This window comes from Sander lucioperca, chromosome 15, assembly GCF_008315115.2.
Source record: "Sander lucioperca isolate FBNREF2018 chromosome 15, SLUC_FBN_1.2, whole genome shotgun sequence".
NCBI classification, from domain to species: Eukaryota; Metazoa; Chordata; class Actinopteri; order Perciformes; family Percidae; genus Sander; species Sander lucioperca.
Window position 1 is genome coordinate 19,610,130 of NC_050187.1, and position 23,107 is coordinate 19,633,236.

A 23,107-nucleotide genomic window follows, 5' to 3' on the forward strand; every position below is an offset into this window, starting at 1 on the left:
CATCAAATACTACTGGACTACATTTAAAATTACACAGTTCAATTTATCAAGATCCACACAGATGGTCCTAACTCTTGCTCTCAACATTTTGAGTTGACATGTTGGCAGGGTTCCATTACAATTCTACAAAGGTATCTGGGTACTGATCCATGCCAGGAAATAAATGTGTGTAACAACAAAATGTTGTCAGCTACTATATTGGGTCAATTTGCTTTTGATTCTTAATGGTTGAAATTATTTTAAATTGGATCAAATAAAAAATATTTTGACTGAATGCCTGTGTAGCCCAAACTAGAAAGTGAACTTGTCTTGGATTACTGTGAGAATATTCTGTTATGATATTAAAAAAGCAAAACGGATATATTCATAAATCCAGAAAGGGGTCTGTATCAGGAGTCAGTTATAATTTTCATTTGCAAACTGAAGGCTTGGATGGGTGAAAATGGGAATCTGGTTCTAGGAGAGCAAAGTCTATAAAACGAGAGAGAGAGAGCTAACAAAGTGACACTAGTGCCCTCTGCTGACTACCTTTCCAACTCAAAACTTGTGCGTTCTTACACTTATCCTCCATTTGGACAAATGTAGTGGTGACTGGAATGGCTTAAAAAAAAAAACTGAAGATTAACTAGTCCTATATTACTGTGTAAATGTTTTCTTCTACAGGAGAGAAAAAAAACAACCCAAACCATACCTAGTCTTGAAATAGTGTAGCAGAAATAAAACAACTCAAACTGTCTTTGAAGTGGTCTTTCTTATCTGCTATGTCTGAAAAGGATGGGACAACTGAGGTGAATTTTAGTCAGATTCTATGTGCGTATTGACTTGATCTTCTCCTCACAGGGAGGACAGAACAATATTAGAGGAGAATAAACAAAGGAGAGCTCAGATCTCTAAATCTCAGCCTCCACGTGCTGCGCTCTCCTCTTATTGTGCTGGTGCTTGGTGAGTCCATACTTGAAGAACTCATAGACCGACCAGCTGATGGCTGTGGAGGGCATCTGGTAGATGATCCTCGCCTGGACTCCCTTGAAGAAGCCCTGCAGGCCGCCCAACCTGTAAACCGTCCGGAAGGCATGGGCCAGGCCTGAGATGTGTCTGTGGGCTCCTTGGCCCTGGCCCAGGGTCAGAGACTCCTGGGTGTTGAGCAGGGTCTTGCAGACATCCAGAGGTGTGGTTGCCGCAGCTGCGATGGCTCCAGCCAAAGCTCCGGACAACATGTGGGATGAGGGATTGTACTGTCTGTGGGGGTTGAGCAGCTCCTGGAGGTACTCATAGGTCATGAAGTGGAGCGCCTGGAAGGGCACGTTCATGGTGAGCTGGGTGGTGTAGCTGCGGTAGAACGCAGCAGGGCCCTCTTTCTGCCACACGGCCCGTATACAGTCCATCACGCCGCCGTAGGGTGAATTATACATCTGCATGCGCTGTTTCACAACTAGATACACATGGGTAGATGTATTGATGAAGGAGAAGCCCAGATGTGTCCAGGGTTAGCAGTATGAAGGTGGCAAAGATAGAAAAAGAAAAGATTGCATACTGTAAATATGTCCTTAAAGCACATGAAGTTTCAATAAACACAAAGATGTAGTGTGTCACTTTGATAGCGTTTGCTCAGACAGCTGCACCCCATCTAACAGCTGCACATGAGGACTCTGACCAGTGGCCTTCTACTTAACATGTTTGGGCAGGTGGACAAGAGGCAGCTGTGAAAGTCAATATGTGCGACTGCAGGGTTAAGGCCAACATGTGAAGATGGTTGGCCCAGGCGTGGCACCTGTAAGTTTCTTCACTGAAATTCCTGTATGGCAAACTTTTGTTTTGTGAGAGAAAATGTCTTAATACCCATCCTAATTCTGTGGTGAAAGACAAATGGCATTGTACTGTAAAATGTCCTTACCTTCCGCTGGGTTCATGACTGCATCGTGAAGTAGTGTGGCCGCACACCCAGCTGTTCCTGAAACAAATACGCCTCATAATCACTACAAATTAAGATAACCATGAAGAATACAGAAGGAAAATAGAGAATGCAGTAAAAGGGCATAGACAATATGCTAAATAACATAATAATTTTCACTTGCAACATAATGAATCCCTTTGATCGTGTCCCAGCCTAACTGCTTAAAGCTGCAGATGTCATGCTGAAAACAATATATCATCATAGCAGAATTGTGCATATTCAGCAAATTGCACAGGTGTAAACTAGAGATCACGCCTGACTGAATTCAGGTGGCCCAACCTGAGCAAAGAGAGACACCTGGTGGACGAGGCAGTTCATTGCGCTTTTGAGAGGTTTAAACCAAAAGCTTAAAAAGACAGGACCAACAGAGGAGAGAGCAGATGAGATGGGAGAAAGAGGACTTACCCAGCCTCCCACTAAACTGGAAAAGAAGGAAGAGAGAGAGAGTATGGAGAACAAGGAATAAGAAAATGGTTGATATTCAGAGCAAGGTTTTCAAATTGAATCTTTGGTTGGAACTTTCTATTTTGTAGCCAAGGTGACTTTTCTGAACCTGACCCACATAAGACAAACTGTTTACCTTTTCTAAAAGCCAGTGACGGGCCTAAAATTTCCTAACCCGGATTTTCCACCAGGAGCGTCTGTGTTGCGTTACGGCTGCGCCGCAGTTTTGTTTCAGCCTCCGCCACGCACCATACCGCACTGGGAGCGTCTCAGATGCGGAGCGTCTTGCCTGCCCGACTCACAGATTTTATGGTTTCTACAAGTACTTGAAAACAATCAAGTTTATTAAGCTAGTATCTACTTTCCACTCCAAGCACTCCTGCAATTAAACTCCATGCCTTCTCTCTCTTTCCTGGCAGGATCTGTGGTGTCGTATTTTGTTTTTCCACCTCCAAGATGAATCTCTCGTCGTCCATGGTGTTGTAGAGGAGACGTATACGATATTGGGGGGGGTGTCTTTCGGTAAATTGACTGGATGTTTTCGCTGTTTTACTTCCTGCTCGGCTGTCCGAACACCCCGCGGCTCGCGTATCTTTAGCGGAGCAGAGAGCCGCTTCACACACGCTTCTGGGACGCGCCGTGACTCGGGTGGTAGAATATCAAGCATTGACTTGAATGGCCGCGATTGCTCGTGGGGGTCGCGGCACCTCCGGAATGCAGCACAGACGCGCCCGGTGGAAAATAGGGGTAACAGTGTACAACTGTAGCTAGGAAAAGCTGTATCCAATTTGATGGTCAGCCAGGTTTTTTTAGAACTAGTCAGGCCATGTCTGTGCTATACACGGATTAGGCTGAGTCAGCAGCTCCATCGAGATCACACTGATGGTGTTTGGCATTAGGGTTGGACAAGTCCTACATATCAACCTATCTTATAGTGATCTCCAAGTTAAGATACATGATCTGAACATCTACGGTACATCTCACTGTTAATGTGTAATGTATGTTTTATGGTACCATTAGCCAAATGGCTGTTAGCCCCTGGGTGTATGACATCACTTAGAGTCTTTTTGAGTTTCTCATAGCTGGCAAAGTAGAGGGCATGGGCAGGTCCCGCCCCAATTGCCGTTACATTCAGCCCTCTCATTGGCCGCCAGACTCCCTCTGTGGCTACAATTCGGCGAAGAGCATCCATCACATTCTTGTAGCGGGCTGCAGGGTCGGGCTGGAGGCTCTGCATGCGTGTCTGGAAAAGAGGAAAAGGTGAATGTAACAAAGTTCAAAGTCAACAGTGTTCTTCCTTTCTATTTACCCACCAGGGCTAGGTATCAAGTTTAGTAATATCTTCCCTGAATTTTATATAAAAATAGAATGTAACTAATAATTTAAGTCTTGCCATATGTCTGCCTATAGCAAAGAACGCCACGGCAAGGAAAAGAGTCCTGATTAGACTGCAGTGTGAATAAGGGGTCAAAAAAGGGAAATGAGATGTTCAACATTGTGTGTGGTGTACACGCAGAATTGAATAGAAGGAAGTATGGAGTTACAAGCTCCAAGGTCACAAGAGGACATAAGCCGACTTCCTGTAAGCCTCTTTTTTCCTACTGACCCTGAAGCACACCTTTCTCTCTTCCTCTTAACACAAACACACACACACACACACACACACACACACACACACACAAACGATAAAATGACCTAAAAAACAAGTGCAAAGGATCGGTGTTTCTGTAACCTGCTATTTGTATGTAGAGAGCGTTGCCTGGGGTCGCACTGGGTGAGTGTGTCTGTTTCTGAGAAACGAACAGCGACATTATCTCTGAATACCAAACTTCCAGCTGAATGGACAAACTTCCACCCCACTGTGGAAATGCATGTAGTGCTCTAGCAAAGCATAAACATGGCCTAATGTCACTGTATATTACAGCTGTGGAATGCAGGCCCCAAAGAGAGCTAGCTAACAGTGGTACGACGAGTATATGCATTATGCACATCTCTTTGCATAATGGTAAAAAAAGAGACTGTACTTTCATTAATTCATTAGTTCCCCATTACAACGCATGGATGTATGTCTTGCATTTAACAGCTATGGGTGTGGAGTGTTTATCTATGGTATGTTTGCACATCTAGAAAGCAATGACCTTTGTGCTTAACGAAAACACTACATCAACCACTCTTTGGAGCGAACACTGACTTTTTGGTTTCTTCATTGACAAATTGAATACAACTGTAATTCCAGTCATGTGTACTTTGCAGTACACTCTGGCAGACCTACAAATGCAACACGCTTTTTAAAATCCACAACCAATTACTGGGATTAAGGATACATTAAGGGGCGAATAACAACCTATTCTAAACTATAATTACACAACAATCTCTTAAGTGAGAGGCTTATCGTACAGGAGGAAAGTCTTTATTTGGTGTAGGGGAAAACATCTATATAAAAAAAACATACGCATCTCAAATATTTTTCAATTTTCTGCAAATATACATTTATCTGTATAAATGTGTATCTGTTTAAGTGCAGTAGACTACATCTTGCACAATATCACTAATCTCTTGCAGCTCGCTTGGAAAGATGCTGAGATACAATAGCAGTGTAGCAGACACTGTGTACATTCTGTAAACATAAGTATTGTCCGGGTTTAGGGATGGACAGGCGGCGACAGAGTGAGACTACAGGTGGAAGAGACATGGGTGTACAGCTTTTCAGTCTGACATGGACAGCTGACTCTACTAAGCTCATTGCCACTTGCCCCATCTCTCTGACCCTGTGCCTGTGTTATACAATGATAACTGCTGCATGTTCCCATCTAGCTGACCTCTTGGCTAGCCATGCCTCTATAGCTATGTTTAAGTTAAAAACTAAATAAATCCATACATAACAAAAAAGACCGAATGATGAGAAGAACTGTCCCAGTGAAGTTGCATGAGATCGCATGTGATCAAAAGACCTTTGCATACAATTAGTTATTGTGTGTGAAACTGTGCTGCCAAACTGTATAAAACTACCAAACTGTGTGTTAGGAATGTAGCAACAGATGGACTGGAAGGGCCAAATGGTATCACCATTGTAGTGTAATTCATTTATGTGTGTCTTGTAAGAGTAGATGCAGAAGGTGTGTATGTTACTCGAAACAACATTAAACCTTCCCCCATTGTTTGTAAACAGAGTACAGCTTTGGTCTCCCATAACTATTGTTGCAGCTGGAAATAACGCGTTCCCCTTATTTACACTAACGTTAAGTACTTTAGTTAACTAGCCTACGTACTATTATGCTGAGGCTTTGACAGCATATTAATATGATGATGTTTAGTAGTTTTACGCAAAGACCAAATTAGCTCGTGTTTGACCCTGCTAAAGGCTGTCATAACTAGCCACTAGTTAACGTTTGTCGCGCTTAATTTATAATAGCATGCTAACAAGTTAGCTAGCTAGTAGGGATGTACTGAACACACTGACCTTGTCCTTACAGCCGTCAGTACTGCAGCGTGTTAAGGTTAGCGAGTAAGCTAATAAGCTATGCTAACAAACACGTTGGTTACAAGAATAACGTGCACAGAACACAACAGAGATCAGGCTGTGAAAGCACTGGACATTCATAAAAGGTTGTGGGTCAGCTGGTTAGCCACTGAGCTGTGCTACCTTGACACAGTCGATTGGGAACATGAGGCAATGCTCCATGATCCCGGCCACGGCTCCAGCCAACATGTGGGTGCTTGTGGAGGCTCCCTGTGGCAAACCCTCATAGTCTGGTTCAGTGTCCTCTGTTTGTGCATCCTGTGCACTACGGATAAAATCAACAGTCTGTAGCTCCGTTTCCCCTCCGACCCGGGGGGTCAGGCTTCCCACGATACTTTCCGAAACTCCCCAGAATCTGCCCCCCAGCCATCGAACTTCTGCCCCGGCAGATGCACCAGCAACCCCGGAATCATTGCCTGTAGTCTCCGCTGTCATCCGACGCCTCCTCACAAATCCATCTGCTTCCATTAGAAACCAGGTTAAATGTTAGGTATTTAGGCACGCAGACACGGCGTCTTGTGGGTGATTGCAGACTTGAAGTTTTACATTCCCGTGTGGTGGTATGGTATCACAGCTTCTTGCTTGCTAGACCATTCCCTCCCCGCCTCTTTACATCCCAGCCAGGACCAAGCAAGAAGGGAGGCCGTGGCGGACAAATACACACCGATACCATAGCCCCACCACAGGCCGCGATGAGGAAATGATCTCTGATTGGTTACTATGGCCAAGTCGTACTGACACTATTGGGTGATGGACATGCCATTCATGATGATAGCTTTTGGTGAAGACTTCAAACCCAGTTATGTGACTCGCACTGCCAGACCTGACGTTAACTCTGTTCAAGTAATTCATGCTTTCATCTTCTCCAGACTTGACTACTGCTATAGCCTACCTCCTTTCTGACAGCAACAAAAAGTCACTCTCGCGTCTCCAACTACTTCAGAATGCAGCAGAGCAGGCTTCTTGGTTTTAACAGACAGGCCATCACCCCTATCCTGGCCTCTCTCCTATGGCTCCCTGTTCAATTTAGAATTGATTTTAAGATTTTATTATTGCTTCTATCTTTTTGATTTGTATAATTGTATTGGTCATGTTTTCTATTTGTCTTCTCTCTATTACTCAAACTTTGTCTTGCTATTGTTTGGCCTGTTAGTTCTCTGTTGTTATATTGACATCATGGGTATCCGGCTTTGCTTTGCTTTGTCTGTTTAAGCACATTGTAAACGCGCTATGTAATTAAAGTCATTATTATTATTATTATTATTATTATTATTATTATTAAGATCCCATTAACTTGGTAAATAATAAGACACTGTATTATTAATGTCACATCAAGTGAAAAACGTTTTATGTGTAGGCTAATGAACAAAAACAGTATGTTATGTTTTCACTTAGAATGTTATCATAATATAATATTCTAGTTTGTTCAGTATATGGGCTAATCGATTAATAGACTAATTGTTTCAACTCTAGATCAGTGTTCACCATACATTAGACAGACTGACAATTCTCCACACCAAACTGTAGTATGGACATTTAACTCAGTGTTTATTGGCTCTCTCTGCTGCAGGCGTTCAAATACGTTCATTCATTTTTTCATTAATTCTCCTTTGAGTAGGCCTACCTATAAGTATTATATGGACACATTATTCTTGCAAGTGCACTACACCTCAAATCATTTATCTTTTTGTCATTGAACAGTAGATGACCTCAGTGTAGCAAGATACTCACAAATGCACAGTAACACCTTTTATGATATGCTATCTTATTTATTAGGAATGCTAAAAGCTGATAGATAAATGTCTCCAGGCCTAACATCTTCACCATGTGAACATCTCACCCTGGAGGAAAATGGAGCACTTTTTTTCTCCAGAAAATGAGGTAATTGTGTTTTGGTGCGGCACTGTTATAACACAATTACATTTTCTCCTTTTATTGCCTGGGAGAGCCTTCAAGGGCTGTAGTGTTGAATTTCTGCTGACAAAGGGGAATGAAGTGTTAATTTCTGCTTACAAGAACAAAATCTCCTGCTTGTGATCTAGTTAAGGTTGATTGGCTGTTGTCCGCAGACGTTCCTTAAAGGAAAATCAAGCAGACAGCCTATCAGGATCATTTCTCTTTCCTGAAACTAATACTACTCTAATACACCAAGGGAGAGGCATGTTAGGTCTAGCGGGAAACTCTAGATCACCATAACACCTCATTTTATTCCCTCCACCAAGAGAGTGCACAATTTCAGGAATTATTTTACACTGTCTAAGCAAAACATAGTCTAAAATCCACATTATATAGACAAGATGAGAAGATAACTCGATTCTGTTCTGCTGTGTTTGGTTGTTTTTGTACCAATTAACACCCTTCCTTCCTTGATATCTGACTCTATCTACTCCTTGGACTGCTGCTCAGGCCCACAGATGATCTATGGCCTCTTATCTTATTAATGCACAATAAGTGAACCACTAGGCCAATATGACATCTTCAATAGCATCACTGAGAAACCATTATTTGTTAAGAGCTCATCTTAAAACTCTTAAGGTTGGCCCTTACTGTGAGATGACTTGAGCCCAACCCCCAAACCAACTGAGAGAGAGCTTGAACTGCACTTTTTCATTATATATATATATATATATATATATATATATATATATATATATATATATATATATATATATATATATATATATATTGATATTTTGTGTATATTGTCTGTGAAAACCAAAAACAAATGCCTTCACAAACAAGTCCCATGTGCTCTGTGGAGCAAATGTTTTTGTTTTTCACATGCAAACATTTTGGCCACATTGTATTCATAAACTGATTGCCCATGTCTTAAGTCATATTTTACACTACACACACACACACACACACACACACACACACACACACACACACACACACACACACACACACACACACACACACACACACATATACACACACACACACCCACACACACACACACACACACACACACACACACACACACACACACACACATGTGTTGCTGTATGTTGTATGTTTGTGCAAAACCTTGACACGAGACTTTGGAGCTGGATTAAATGGAACAATTGCGCCACCAAGTGGACAGCGCGGCAGGGTGAAATCGGATCTAGCCTTAAGCAGCTGCAAGAGAAAAAGGGAAGGAGAAAAAGGGAAGGATTGAGTAAGACCAAACTCTTCCTATGGCTGCAGCGGTGTGGACTGATCGAGGACGGAGGGCTGTGGCTGTTGTCGGGACAGTGACTAGATCCAGATCCAGTCACACCGCTTTAAAATCCCAGTATGACGCACTGGTCATCGGAGGAGGTGAGATCTGTGGACTGTGCAGAAAAGTGCAGAAAATACAGAGGCTATGCTACAGTAGGCTATTACATAACAATAACATCATGCTCCACGCCTGGCAACATTGATACAAAGTTTTAGCTAAGTTTGCAAAAGTAATAACGTATTTGACCCTTCTGAGAGAAGTGGTTTGGCACTGTCTCTTGTTTTATGTTATGTTAAGTGTTATTAAAGTTTCATCTGAATTGTTCAACTTTGGACTGATTTAACTTGACTGTAAAAAGTACTGGAGAGCAGTTTGCACAAACTGCCCAATAACAATTTTATTGAAACTTAAATTTGAACAACTATCAATTAAGTTTTGAATTTTCAGTAATTTCTATGGGATATTTGTATTTTTAGGAACACTTTCTTACATGTTATATTTCATTGCAGGACACAATGGACTGGTGGCAGTGAGTCCATGCATATGTTTCCCAACACCTACATTATACGGTTCAGCAACTGGGTAAAGGTGATGTGCATTTGGCATGTGTGTGTGTGTGTGGTGTGTGTGTGTGTGTGTGTGTGTGTGTGTGTGTGTGTGTGTGTGTGTAGGCTGCCTATCTTCAAAAGGGAGGACTGAAGACAGCGGTGCTGGAGCGCAGACATGTGCTGGGAGGAGCAGCTGTTACAGAGGAAATCTTTCCTGGTAGGGTGACCTCTGTCTGGGATACAATCCTGGCTCAACCCAGGTCATAAAGGGTCGGTTCACTCAAATTTAACTACAAAAACAAAACAAATTAAAGTTGCAAGCAGCGATGAACGGGCCCTCGCCTTCTTGCAGTCGGGGGTTTTGGCAGACGCCACATCACATGTAGACATTCTAACATTCACATTCTAAGTTTGATGTAAATCGGAATAACTTTTGCCAAGATACAACCGTTCATGTTTTAACAGCCTCTTACAGGAAGTTGTTCCTCCATAACTTGCGCATTGTTTTAGCTATCAAAATTCTTTTGATAAATCTTAGTCAGGAGGCTCCACCGAGTCTATATCCAAGTTTTCGTGCAGATTGGACTCACGGCCCAGGAGGAGTTAGACAAAGTATGTTTCCCATATATCGCGATGTGGCTAACTAATAAAAAAATCTAAAAGCACCATCTAATGGCCGATTCACTCGATATTTGGCATGGAAGCTCAAGCCCCTATGCGGAACAACTGTGTCATGTTTGGTGTCAATCGAAATAAATCTTGGTAAGATACGCAACTTCCTGTTTCGACAGCCCCCTACAGGAAGTTGATCCTCTGTAACTTGCGCATTGTTTTAGCTATTAAAATTCTTTTGATACCTTTTTGTCAAGAGGGTCCTCCGGATCTATATGCCAGTTTTCGTGCCGATCGGACTCACGCCCCAGGAGTAGTTAGACAGAGTAGGTTTCCCATATATCTATATATATATATATATATATATATAATATTTTTGCTGATTAATTAAAAACAATTAAAACAGCGCCATCTAATGGCCGATTGACGCCAGGTTTGGCATAGATGCTAAACCGGCCATGACGAACAACATTGTCAAGTTTCGGGGCAATTGGAATAATTGTTGCCAAGATAATTCAACTTCCTGTTTAGACAGGAAGTTGCTGTAACTTGCGCATTTTTTCAACTATCAAAATTCTCTGGATAACTTTTCGTCATGATGGTCAACAGATACTACCTGCAAAGATTCAAGAAGATTGAAATCACGGCCTAGGACGAGTTCGAAAGAATGTAAAACACATGAAAAATGCATAATTAAAAATGTCCGCCTTCTGGTTGGGCGGAGCTAATGAAGGTAAATGGGAAAGATGTCCGCAATGATTAGAGCAATATGGGTATTAAATCTGGTGAAGATCGGAGCAACTATGTCCAAGTTAAGGCCTTCCAGGCATTAGGGGGCGCTATGGAGCCCACTTACAGGTTTGGGCCGAATCGCTGTACATTCTTGTAAAGCTCCCAGGTGTTTATGTGGGGGCCAATTTTTGTGAGTTTTCGTATATATTGATGCCGTCAAAAATGTGCCCAAGTGATAAAACCAATTAGGGGGCAATATAGAGCAACCATACCACTCCCAAGCCTAAAAGTGAATTCAGATGAAAGAGTTTACTATTGTGCACATGGCTGCAAAATCTTGAGAGTTTTTGTGCATCCTAAAGTCCTTAAACAAGTGTTCGTAAAATGAAGATTTTTACACGAAAACCAATATTTTGGAAATTATAGAATTTTTGTAATTTTTTCTAAAAATAGCACCATGGACTTGAAGATGAGACCTATGTTCCCTCAAAAGTTGGTATATTAACTTATTACTTTTGTCCAATTTAAGGCGCACCTTAGGGGGCGCTATGGAGCCCCCTGGCAATGTCTGAGCCCAATCACTACAGAACTTTGCAATTTTCACCAGTTGTGACACGTGTGCAAATTTTTGTGAGTTTTGTGCATGCTAACCCCCTCAAAAATGCAACGAGGAATTGGTAAAAATAATAATAATAATCTTATGAAAAACAATAGGTTCCTTCGCACTATCAGTGCAAGGCACCGTTGGGCCTTGCACTTTCGTGCTCGGGCCCTAAAAAAACAACTATTTTATTGCTCACCCCTAGTTGCATCTCAATGTACATGCAGACACTGTATACAGGGAATTACTAACAAGTAGTCCATTAAGACGGTAACACTGTGTTCTGTGAATTATTTGGACACACACACACATACACACACACACACACACACACACACACACACACACACACACACACACACACATATTTCTGTAATTTGGGTAAACTGACCCTTAGTTTGTGGAGGAGGTTTAATTTTTGTAGACTGCTAGCAAATGTGCTACAAGTGGTTGAATGAATGTTGCATAATCAGCGGGGGTTACACACTGTTTTGTAATTATTAATTTTTACTTTTACAAGTTTCTAACTAAAAACACGGTGTTAACATGTTTTATCAAGTGATGCTTAAAAGGAATGTATTATTTTGTCCTTGTTAGAGTAACAATACTCTTGTGTGCAGGTTTCCTCTTCTCCAGGTGTTCCTATTTGCTAAGCTTATTAAGACCCCACATATGTGCAGACTTGGAGCTCAAGGTAAACATAGCAAAGTTGTAAAATATATTAATTCAGCTCATTATGAGAAGGCTTAATGTAGTTGGTCTTCATTTTTTGTTAACATATTTTTTTAGAAACATGGGCTAAAGGTGTATTTGAGGGATCCCCATGCTTTCACCCCCTTGTTGGAGGAGGGGGTGAATGGTGCCCCACCAAGGTCTCTCACCCTGGGCTCAGATATGGCCATGAACCAAATGGAGATTGGAAAGTTCTCACAGAAGGACGCTAAGGTGATTTTAGCATTATGATAGCCATAGTAAATGGTTGACTGTATTGTGCATGTTTCTGCATTTTAAACTTTAGTGCAGATTTAAGTTTTTGTCACAGTAGAACTGAAAAAGTTCTTCATTGTCCCTCCACCAGTATAAAATTAAAATTATTCCAGCCTTTTTTCTTATACAATCCCACATCCTTACGCTCATCCTCATCTTCACCCCATTCTTTGACATGTACCCAGGCCTTCCCAGATTTTGTTGCACACCTTGAGAAGCTAGCAGGAGCTATCCAACCTCTTTTGGATGCTTCTCCTGTCGACATTCCAGGTGTTACCACTGAATCACTGAGGAAGAGGCTGGCTGCAGCTAAAACACTGATGCCTATTGTCAAATGTGGTGCGTTGGTGGATGTGTGTTTGAGAAATGACCTTTTATATTTTCTCATTTTGTTTTGCAATAACTGAGTCATGGTGTTATGTTTTTGAATTTAAAGGTCTGAAACTGGGCAGAAACATTCCAGATTTTTATGAGATTATAACTGCACCAATAATGAAGGTTTGTTACAGCTTCCACTAAGTTTGGCATTCATTTCTGTTTTCTATTGACTGATTCGTGACTAACTCGGTTTTGGGGTTGTAGATCCTCAATCGGTGGTTTGAGTCAGAGCCACTGAGAGCAACACTGGCTACTGATGCTGTGATAGGAGCCATGACCAGTCCAAGTAATCCTGGTAGTGGGTGAGACACATTTTATGATACCCTGTGGCACCGGTAACTACAGGTTTAACCACATTGAATTAAACACTGACTTTGCATTGAAGGTATGTGCTCTTGCACCATGTAATGGGAGAGTTGGAGAAGGAGAAGGGAGCATGGGGTTATGTGGAGGGAGGCATGGGAGGCGTGTCTCAGGCTATTGCCAGCTCTGCTCGATCCTACGGTGTAGACATTTTCACTGAGAAGGTAATATGGTTTTGATTAATATACTGATTTTGATACAATTTATTTTTTGGAAACTATATTCTAGCATTTGAATTTTGGTCCTTATGCATAAACATGTATCCTTGGCAGGATGTAGGACAGGTCTTGGTTGGTTCAGATGGTGCTGCCAAGGGTGTGGTGCTAAAGGATGGCACAGAGATCCACAGTAAAGTTGTTTTATCAAATGCTACCCCACATGTTACCTTCAAGAACCTCACACCACAGGTAATATGGAGAAATAAACACTATATCTAATCATGGCACCAGACAATATGATTTATTCTGGCTTCCTGTTTTCATTGTAGGCTGCCCTTTCTCCAGAGTTCATCAAAACCGTAGATCAAATAGACTACACTTCACCTGTGACCAAGATCAATGGTAAATCCGTTCTGTTTCTGTCATACTAATTGATCTTATATACAATTCTTTCATTAGCTGGTAGCTCTTGTGTTTTGACCATAGACTGTATGGTTTGACTGCTAAAATAAAGGAAGATATCAATTGTATCCAAAGGTGCTGACTGTCAAAATAATATAAAATCTTCCCACTCCTGAGATTCAGTAGAGACCTTTTTCTCTTTAAAGCTGCCTCAGAGCATGATTATGTTTACTTTCACAGTAAAGCGTGAATTATGCTTCTGCGTTAAATTTACCGTGTCTACGTACGTAGTTACGTGGAGACACGGACTATACGCCATATTCTGATGTGCGATGCAAGTCGCTCGGCTGTGGCTCGGTAGCGTTGCATTTCCCCGTACTCATTTCCTGGTTCTCCTTCTCCATAAACAACATGAAATCAAGGAGAGAGTTAACTTTTCCTGCTCCAGATTTCCCACCGTGGTCAGAAAGCACAGGGGAGACACACACATGCCAACCCTGCTATTCTCTTGAAGAGATCGACGCACACACCAACGCACAAGTATAAACTTAAGGCCACTTACATAGGCTACGGCGAAAGCTCTGCGTGGAGCCTCTGTAGAACCATATATCACGCTTAAGGTTTAAAAGAAACCAAATTTAAAATATATCACTTAGGCTATAGCTACAGGGCAAATAATCTTATCTCTGTGCAAACTTTGTTTCTCTAGCCATATGTTTAAGATGTTTAAATGAAACCCGACATTCTTTAGTCATACTATGAGGTCTGTTTTTGTTTGTGTTGAACCACTACGTACACACTTTGAAAGCTGCAAAGAAGTGGGAAATTGTAAGGCAGACTTGACAATAAGCCACAAACAGATGTAGTGTATCAAGAGGGATCAGCTCTTATTCGTTCACTATTGAGTACTGTCAGTATTTTTACAGTGTGAGATTAGGTCACCGCCTAAGCTCTTGTTACTCTAAACACAAGTCCCAAAGTTTGGGGTATTATAAAGCACACAAAACTAAGAAGATGTTTAGTGTTCTTCAGCTTCTTGCGTGGTGCCAATTGTCGCTCCTACTTGTTAATTACAGTAGAGCCTGATCTGTAGGGCTTTATTACTCAGGAAGTCTTTACTCCCAACTGATCTTTTATGATCTTTAAGTGCATACAGTGCAATGCTTCTTAGACTTAACGATAGTCAGCAGTGTTAGGCACAACATATTCCTTGCACTGAGAGTTGCCCTAATTGTAGTCTCGCTTTGCCAGACCCTCCTCCAAAGCGCACTGGAGGAGAGTCTGGCTACTCCACATAGCATTCGGGGATGGGAGGAAAACGTGCTTTGGTTTATTGGCATTTCTTTAAACCAATCACAATCATCTTGGGCGGTGCTAAGCATTAGAGAAAAGCTGCGGTGCAGCTGCAAAATAGGCTCGGAAGGAACTTGTTTTGGTGGAATATGTGTATGTTTAAATGTTGTTTTAGTCATGCAACAGAAAACTCAGATTGGACAGATAGTCTAGTCAGCTGTCTGGATTTACCCTGCAGAGATCTGAGAAAAGGTTAACCATAGTCCTCATAAATCGATCAGAGTTTAAAATGCCAACACAAAGGAAGTCCAAGGCAGCGGATATCTGGCTTAAATGAGTACAATCCGGCGGATTTTCCGGCAGCAACAGAGCAATCCCGGAAGTGGAACGTCAAGGATATAGACTACCCTAATTGTAATTCAAATATTTAAGTAAGATGACACTTAAGCACACACTATAGAAAAATAAAAATGGATTTAAAAAAAGACACATAGAGCATACGCTGATTCCATGTAATTTTCTCTGTTTTATTTTTATTTTTTTACAGTGGCAGTGGACAAGCTACCAAACTTTCTAGCATCTCCCACACCAGATGATAAACCTGGACCCCACCATCAGTGCTCCATTCATCTCAACTGTGAAAGCGTGGAGCTCCTGGAGACTGCATACAAGGAGGCCATAAATAGACGTCCCTCAGCAAGGTACATCTTCAGACTTCCAAGTGAACACTTTAACACATAACACTTTTTCCTCAAATAAGATTCAACAATACATTCAGCAACCAAATTGTCCCGCTGGTTAGCTGACCATACATGCTAGAGATTCAACTGGAGGTAAATATCAGGCATATACAGCACCGTACAATTCGTCATATATATCTTGACACTATAATATTATGTGCTTTGTAGTAGATATTTTCTCCATAAATGAATGTCAACATAGTCTCGCATTGCCAGACCTATCTCCACAGCGCAGCAGAGTAAGGTCTGGCTCCTCCACACACACATTGCAGGACAAGAGAAAGAAACGCTCTGGGTTGTACAGGTGAAGCACTGCTACTTGGGCGCAGAGAGCCTGGTCATCGATGGCAGTACCTTGTCCCACTCGCAACAGCACAGACACTCTATTTCAGTCGGCATAGGTTGGCGTATTTCCCCACACTCACACCACCAGTTTGTGTTGGTTCTCATCCTCAAGTCCTCAGGCTGGTGAGCGATTGCAACCTCCTCCTTCTGTCGTTCTATTTCCAAAGCACGCAGCTCCTCTTCTGAAAACTCTGGTTCGTAGAGGTATGGTTCTGGATCTTGACTGTCTGAGAAGTCATCCTCTCGGTCTCTCACAAAATCCGCCGTGTTCATCGCCATTCACTATGTCTGCTGTAATAAAAATAGCCCGCTAATATTCACGCCGGTATGTTGACGGAAGTTGGGGGGTTTCAGGTGTTGCATGATATCTCTGCGCCCAAGTAGTAGTGCTTCGCCTGTGCTTTGCCCCAATATAGTCCCAAGTCAATATCTGCCTAGGAAATTGCCTAGTCTTAAAGAAACACGCCGACTTATTGGGACTTTAGCTTATTCACCGTATCCCCCAGAGTTAGATAAGTCCATACATACCCTTCTCATCTCCATGCGTGTTGTAACTCTGTCTGACGCCCCCACCGCTAGCCTGGTTAGCACAGATCCTGAAGGTAACCGGTTCCAACTAGCCTACTGCGCCCAATAAGTGACAAAACAACGCCAGCATTTTCCTATTTACATGTTGTGATTTGTATAGTCACAGCGTGTACAAATAACAACGTCACATGAGACACAGCCATCTTCTAACCGTATACAAACTGGGAACTATATTCTCAGAAAGACGAAGCAGCTGCTACTTCTGCTACTTGGGCGGAGTGATTTGCTTGCAGCACCCGAGAAGCCCAGCAAATCACTCCGCCCAAGTAGCAGAAGTAGCAGCTTAGCGGGGGAGCTTTTGGATGCGCAACACTTTTTACGTTTTAGTTTGTGATCTCCCTGCAGGGTAAACGGTCTCTGACATGTTCCGTTTGAGCTTCAACTTTACTCTGCAAACAAAAGTGTATTGGGAGTTGCACCTGGAATTGCCTATAGCCTGAAAAGAAACAAGAAGAACACCAAAGGATGCAGCCAATGGCCAAGTGTGACTTTGCTTAAGATGCAAAGGCGTTATATACTATATATACTGTCAGCTATTCCATCAATCAGTCGATAATCTCTCTCAAGGGTTAAAGACGACACAAGGGTTAACAAACAGCCATGTATATGGGCTCTTCCAGTCTCTTCACTGCTGGCTGTTCCAATGTAACGGGAGAGAGGAGCAAGACTTTAATGAAAACCTATTGACTCCGCCGCCGTTCCGGAGCGGATCCGCAGCCGTTCCGCAGTTGGTGGAAATTGGGGGTTAGGATCGTGACCGGCCTCTGACGAGCTGTTACCACCATCATCTACCAGAGAGGACATTATTTCTTCAGCTTCTTCTTGCGTTGTCACCCCGGCGGGAGGTGTGCTAACAGGGCTTGCAGCAGGTGAATCGGCCGTGCTATTAACGCCATTGCTACATAATTTCTTAGCAAAACCAAAATTAATTAAACAGCCTTGTTTTCTTTTTGCCATGGCTATATGATGCTAACTGCAGAATGGATTTCAAGGACTTTGCGCGCCGATTAATGGGCGCCAACGTTTATATTTTTTCTATGAATCTTTGAGTTAACATGTACTAAACATGAGTTGAATTTGCACCGCAGCGCCGCCACGCCTTGATGCTCATCACAAGAATAGCATGTATAGTTATCTTTATTGAAGTGAATTAGGTTTAAAAAATAATATTTTTTTGCAATTTTACATATAATGATCAACGATGATCACATTACACAAAACTGAAATTGCAGGTCAAAATGACTGTCAACATGTTTAGAGACCTCCCCCCAAAATTTCACAAATCCAGTTTTCAGGGGAGCCCATGTCTTATTAAGCCCTAGCTATTTGTACTCGTGAATACGCAGTCCACAAAAAGTAATACGTTTTCTTTTTTTTTGGCTCACTGTTACTCACGAAATGCTATCCGACAACAAAGGGTTCCATTCACAATGCTAAGCTAAACTAGCGGCGGTGCTGCCGGACTAAGACAATGCATGCACTGAGACAAAAATTTGTTTGCCCACATGTCTAAATCTAGGGGAGACGGTGAATAACCCCTATTTCAAAAAACGGTGGCGTGTTCCTTTCACTCCCCCACCATCTTGTCTCATCATGCCCCTCTGTTGTAGACCCATGCTGGAGATGACTATCCCCTCTGTGTTGGATCCTACTCTGGCTCCCCCTGGCTGCCATACGGTGTCACTGTTCACCCAATTCACCCCCTACCACATAGAGGGCAGGGAGTGGACTGACCAGGACAGGGAGGCCTACGCAGACACTGGTTTGAAACACAAAATGATCCAAGAGTTCTAGCATGCTGTGCTTAAAGCTGATCTTAAACTGATGATGTAAAAGTGTGTCTGTATTTCACTGTAGAGGATTGTAACACCAGACTGTAGCTGTCGCTGTGTCTGAAAAACACAGACTCAGCCTCGCCTCGCGGTCCGTGTACTTGGTGGCCAACGGATTTTCGTTTTGAAAAGAAAAAAACAAAAACGAAAAACGGCCAGTTTCCCAATTACCATTAGTAAATAGGAAAACAAAAAACGGAAAACAACCCATTATTCGTTTTTTGTTTTGATATTAAAAAACGGAAAACGAAAAACAATCTCGTTATCCGATTTTCTTTGATGTATTTGTAGATGGAACTCGGAAATTAAAATGTGTGTATAAATCTTATTCCTTTGTCAGTACCCGATCTGTACCGCCTGTAAAATCCGTTCTGTGCACTGCCTGATCAGTTCTACGCTTGCGCGAACACCGGCAAACTTCACAGCTCTATGCACGCATTGGCGTAAGGATGTTTGGACATTCCCGGTTACCGGAAGAAAACATTAGACAGTGACAGTAGACCGTTATGATGGCAAAGATGAAGTTTACAAGGTGTTTGCTGGAGTTGCCTAAAGTATCTGTTAATGATATACGGAGGTCGTCCGGCCATCCAGTACAACACCATGTAGCAAATTAAATAAAGGCTTCAAATTTTACGTTTCGTCATTTCTTTACAACTTTGAAGGTAATTTGCTAACGCTAGCTAGCCTGAGCTAGAAGCCTTGCTTTGGTGTTATAAGTCATGACTCCGTCCTGCTTCAGGTTAACCATGTTTTAAATAAAGTTTAAGCATGTGTATACCTCTCACTTCATGTGTTTGTACTTTTATGAAAGTATCAGGTAAAAACAGGGCTACAAATGAGATCTCTGTGAGAGACCAGCATACTCCTAGCAAACTATTATGTAGCTCAATGCTGGACATTTCACCCCTAATTCCGGTCACTTTACTGTATTTGTATTTGTTTAGTATTTGGTTTAGAAGCCTTTATTGGTGATTTTTTACGGTACAAAGTCCTGCTATATACGTACATAGCTAGCTATATATGCTCCGCTATGTCGCGTTAGCATGCAGCTACAATAGTTAGCTATGAGTATGCTAACGTTAGATTGTAGTGGAACGAAGCAGCACTTTCTAACGTCAAAAATCGCAGACCAAACACTACACAATCGGACATGTTTCAGCAGGAATGTGACCCGGAATTGGGGAGAATTTAACAACATTGCCAGCTAAGATGACCGTTAGCATGTAGTTACTATAGTGTTTACTGCCGTTAGCATGTAGCTACTATAGTGGTATACAGCAGTGGTGGCTGGGAGAGCTGTCATCCCATCTTCAAAAGGACACTTATGTACGTTTACACTTCATCGCATTAATAATAGACAGTCTATGGTTATTAGTCAAAACGAAGTATTAGGTAAAAACATTAACGTAAACAACACAACAACGATGTCGCTACACGGTTTTGGATCAGTGACAAGTTTCGAATGTTTGTAGCTATGACTATTGTATAATAAAGATTTAATAAAAAAAGATTTAATAAAAAAGTTGTAATGTTTGGTCATAAAGTGTTGACACATGTTACTTATATACAGTCTATCGTGCAGGCAGAACGGATCGTGTACCGACAGTTACAAATCGCACAGGGACATTGTTAGTTTTCTACTACGTAATTATGCGCATCCACAGAACGGATCTTACAGGCAGTACTGGCCAATAAATGCTATTGAAGGGCGGGTCTTGGCGTGGCGGGAGTAACTTCCGGGTCACGAAAAAAATACCAATGCAAAATTAAGGAATACGACTTATACACACGTATTTTAATTTCCGAGTTCCATCTACAAATACATCAAAGACAATCGGATAACGAGATTGTTTTTCGTTTTCCGTTTTTTAATATCAAAACAAAAAACGAATAATGGGTTGTTTTCCGTTTTTTGTTTTCCTATTTACTAATGGTAATTGGAAAACTGGCCGTTTTTCGTTTTTGTTTTTTTCCTTTCAAAACGAAAATCCGTTGGCCACCAAGTACACGGACCCCTCGCCAGCCTCGTGGTGCATTCAAAGTTATATTACCGTTTTGTGCTCCTTTTTTTTTTTTTTGTTTTTTTTTTTTTAGATCAACTTTTTATTGTTTTATATTTTTGAAAATACAGAACAGACAAATAGAATTGAACAAGGTGCTCCTTTTTTAATATATATGTATATATGTATGTATATATATATATATATATATGTATGTGTATATATATATATATATATATATATATATATATTTATATATATATATATATATATATATATATATATATATATATATATATATATATATATATTAAATTTTTTATTATATGATGGCAGAGTTAGAAAGGAAAAAGGTTATCCCAAAATGAGACTGATATTTTAAGGCTAAAATTGATAAACAGTGTTTAAAATAAATATACAATTTAAATGTGTAGTGATTAACCTGTTTCAGTGATAAAAGCCTGTGTTTGTCTCTTCAGCATTTGACTGGGTGGAGCAATACGCACCAGGGTTTAAAAAGTCGGTTGTGGGCAGGGACATCTTGGCTCCACCTGACCTGGAGAGGATCTTTGGGCTCACTGGAGGGGTACATACACTGAAGACATTGTAGAGCTGGGCAGCAATTTGAATGTGGATCCACAATTGATTTGCTTGACACAACCGTCAACTGGATGAGGAAGTCATTTGCGTACTCTGCAGTGTTCTGTTGTTCACTATCTGCTCAGGGACAGATCTGTTGCATAAGCAGTTAATGGTTACAGACAGTTTTACCACAACCCATGAGTGAGAATCAAAGTTCATATCCGCTACATAAAGTGGCACTGTTTGTGTTTGCTTACAACTGTATGAGGCAGTCATTGAACAAGGCTACTTTTATCATAATAACATTATATCTTATATCAAGAAACAAAAAGAAAAGTAAACATTTTGGTTTTGTATTTACAGAATATTTTCCATGGATCAATGTCGCTGGACCAGCTCTACCTAGCACGACCTTTGCCCTTTCTCTCAGACTACCGTTCACCAATTAAAGGGCTGTATCTGTGTGGCAGTGGCTCTCATCCAGGTTTGCTTTTAATGCTGAACCCTCAGCTGAATATTGAATTGCAAATGTGGCTGTAGGTTGTGTATATTGTAGTGCAAGCACAATAATTGATGTTAAGTTGTCTGGTGTTAGAAGAGCACAGTTAATGAACCTTTGGATGAAAAACTGCTGATGATAAATTAGTCGCTTGATGATGTCAGGTGGCTGAGTAAACTGTTACTGATTTTCCACACAGAGCAAGACTGACTAATTCTTGTCAATTTTATACGTTTGTTTTTTTTAGGTGGTGGTGTGATGGGTTCTCCCGGCTGGAATGCAGCGCTCGCTGTCATGGCTGACCTGAAGCGTCGCTGAAACATCTGATGCCATCAGTGTGTAATCAATCAGTGTTCAATTTCTTTTGTCGGATTTGTGTGAATTTGACTGATTTGAGAAAATAATTTCAAAACTCACTCCAACTATCTATCTGATCAGCTGTCTCTCTACCATATTATGTTTGTTAGGGTATCTGAAAAGAAAAACGTTGATTCAATAATACAACTGACATGGGATGAAAGACGAGAGGGGAGACTCAATAAAAGAGGCTTTTAGGTTCTTTATACTGTAGGTCGTCCATGTCAAAAGTCCACTAGTCAATCACTCCTGATATTAAACACTAATGCAACTGTTGTTGTAACTCCTGTTATGAAGTCATCTAACTGAGTCAGTAGAAAATAACTGATACTAACACAACAACATTAATGTTGAAGACAAATCCATTTTGAGAATAACTGACAACTTGTCTCAATGAAATTAACTGTTAATCTAATGATGGAAATGAAGCACAATGGGACTTTTTACAACTTTGTATGAATAAATTCAAATTATATCAAGCTACTGTTTTTCTTTTTTTTTTAACTATGCATAATGATTATTGGTGTGTTTTACATGAGATATCAGCGTAGAAATCTCATAGATCTTTTTCAGAGCTGAATATTTTGACTTGTCATGGTAGGAAAACACAGGTGGTACTAATAACATTAACAATGGCTCTGTTGTATTCAAATGTCCCAGTAAGGCTCAGGACCATGAAACTGAAGCAGCTAAATGGAATCCAGCCATCATTCATTTCATTATTTACATGTGTGCTTTTACTACTATGACATGTCAAAATGTCCCTCTGTGAAAAAGCACACAAATTCATGTTAGAATGAAGTTAATGTTAGGTGACTGACAAAATAAAACAGTATAAATATAACGTTACCTTTATAGTAGTCTCGCATTGCCAGACCTTTCTCCACAGTGCTGCAGAGGGTCTGGCTAGTCCACACAGCATTCTGGGATGGTGGAAAAACGTGCTCTGGTTTATTGGTAT

The 23,107-nt window shown here is 41.2% G+C and overlaps 2 protein-coding genes across 2 annotated transcripts; one reads left to right on the forward strand and one right to left on the reverse strand.

Annotated features, from left to right (window-relative positions):
* Nucleotides 1–383: 383 nt before the first annotated feature.
* Nucleotides 384–6,610, reverse strand: slc25a28 (solute carrier family 25 member 28). The gene is made up of 4 exons (XM_031305172.2): nucleotides 6,042–6,610; nucleotides 3,413–3,641; nucleotides 1,895–1,951; nucleotides 384–1,432 (listed from the first exon to the last, which is right to left on the reverse strand). Exons 1-4 carry the CDS (start codon nucleotides 6,384–6,386, stop codon nucleotides 891–893), a joined length of 1,173 nt encoding a protein of 390 aa, XP_031161032.1. The 5' UTR covers nucleotides 6,387–6,610; the 3' UTR covers nucleotides 384–890.
* pyroxd2 (pyridine nucleotide-disulphide oxidoreductase domain 2) lies at nucleotides 1,767–22,625 on the forward strand. The gene is made up of 17 exons (XM_031305184.2): nucleotides 1,767–1,777; nucleotides 9,062–9,224; nucleotides 9,636–9,655; nucleotides 9,798–9,891; nucleotides 12,240–12,313; nucleotides 12,409–12,564; nucleotides 12,792–12,945; nucleotides 13,043–13,104; nucleotides 13,189–13,286; nucleotides 13,370–13,511; nucleotides 13,620–13,754; nucleotides 13,835–13,907; nucleotides 15,748–15,901; nucleotides 18,484–18,635; nucleotides 21,188–21,294; nucleotides 21,654–21,774; nucleotides 22,037–22,625. Exons 2-17 carry the CDS (start codon nucleotides 9,101–9,103, stop codon nucleotides 22,105–22,107), a joined length of 1,737 nt encoding a protein of 578 aa, XP_031161044.1. The 5' UTR covers nucleotides 1,767–1,777; nucleotides 9,062–9,100; the 3' UTR covers nucleotides 22,108–22,625.
* Nucleotides 22,626–23,107: the final 482 nt, after the last annotated feature.

Coding starts and splice junctions, on each gene's coding strand:
- slc25a28 (XM_031305172.2), bottom strand. CDS start 6,386: ATGGAAGCAGATGGATTTGTGAGGAGGCGTCGGATGACAGCGGAGACT. Junction 1,952..3,412: donor TAACAGCCATTTGGCTAATG/GTACCATAAAAC, acceptor TATTTGTTTCAG/GAACAGCTGGGTGTGCGGCC. Junction 1,433..1,894: donor AGTCATGAACCCAGCGGAAG/GTAAGGACATTT, acceptor ATGTGTATCTAG/TTGTGAAACAGCGCATGCAG.
- pyroxd2 (XM_031305184.2), top strand. CDS start 9,101: ATGGCTGCAGCGGTGTGGACTGATCGAGGACGGAGGGCTGTGGCTGTT. Junction 9,892..12,239: donor TACAGAGGAAATCTTTCCTG/GTAGGGTGACCT, acceptor TCTTGTGTGCAG/GTTTCCTCTTCTCCAGGTGT. Junction 18,636..21,187: donor GGAGGCCTACGCAGACACTG/GTTTGAAACACA, acceptor TTGTCTCTTCAG/CATTTGACTGGGTGGAGCAA.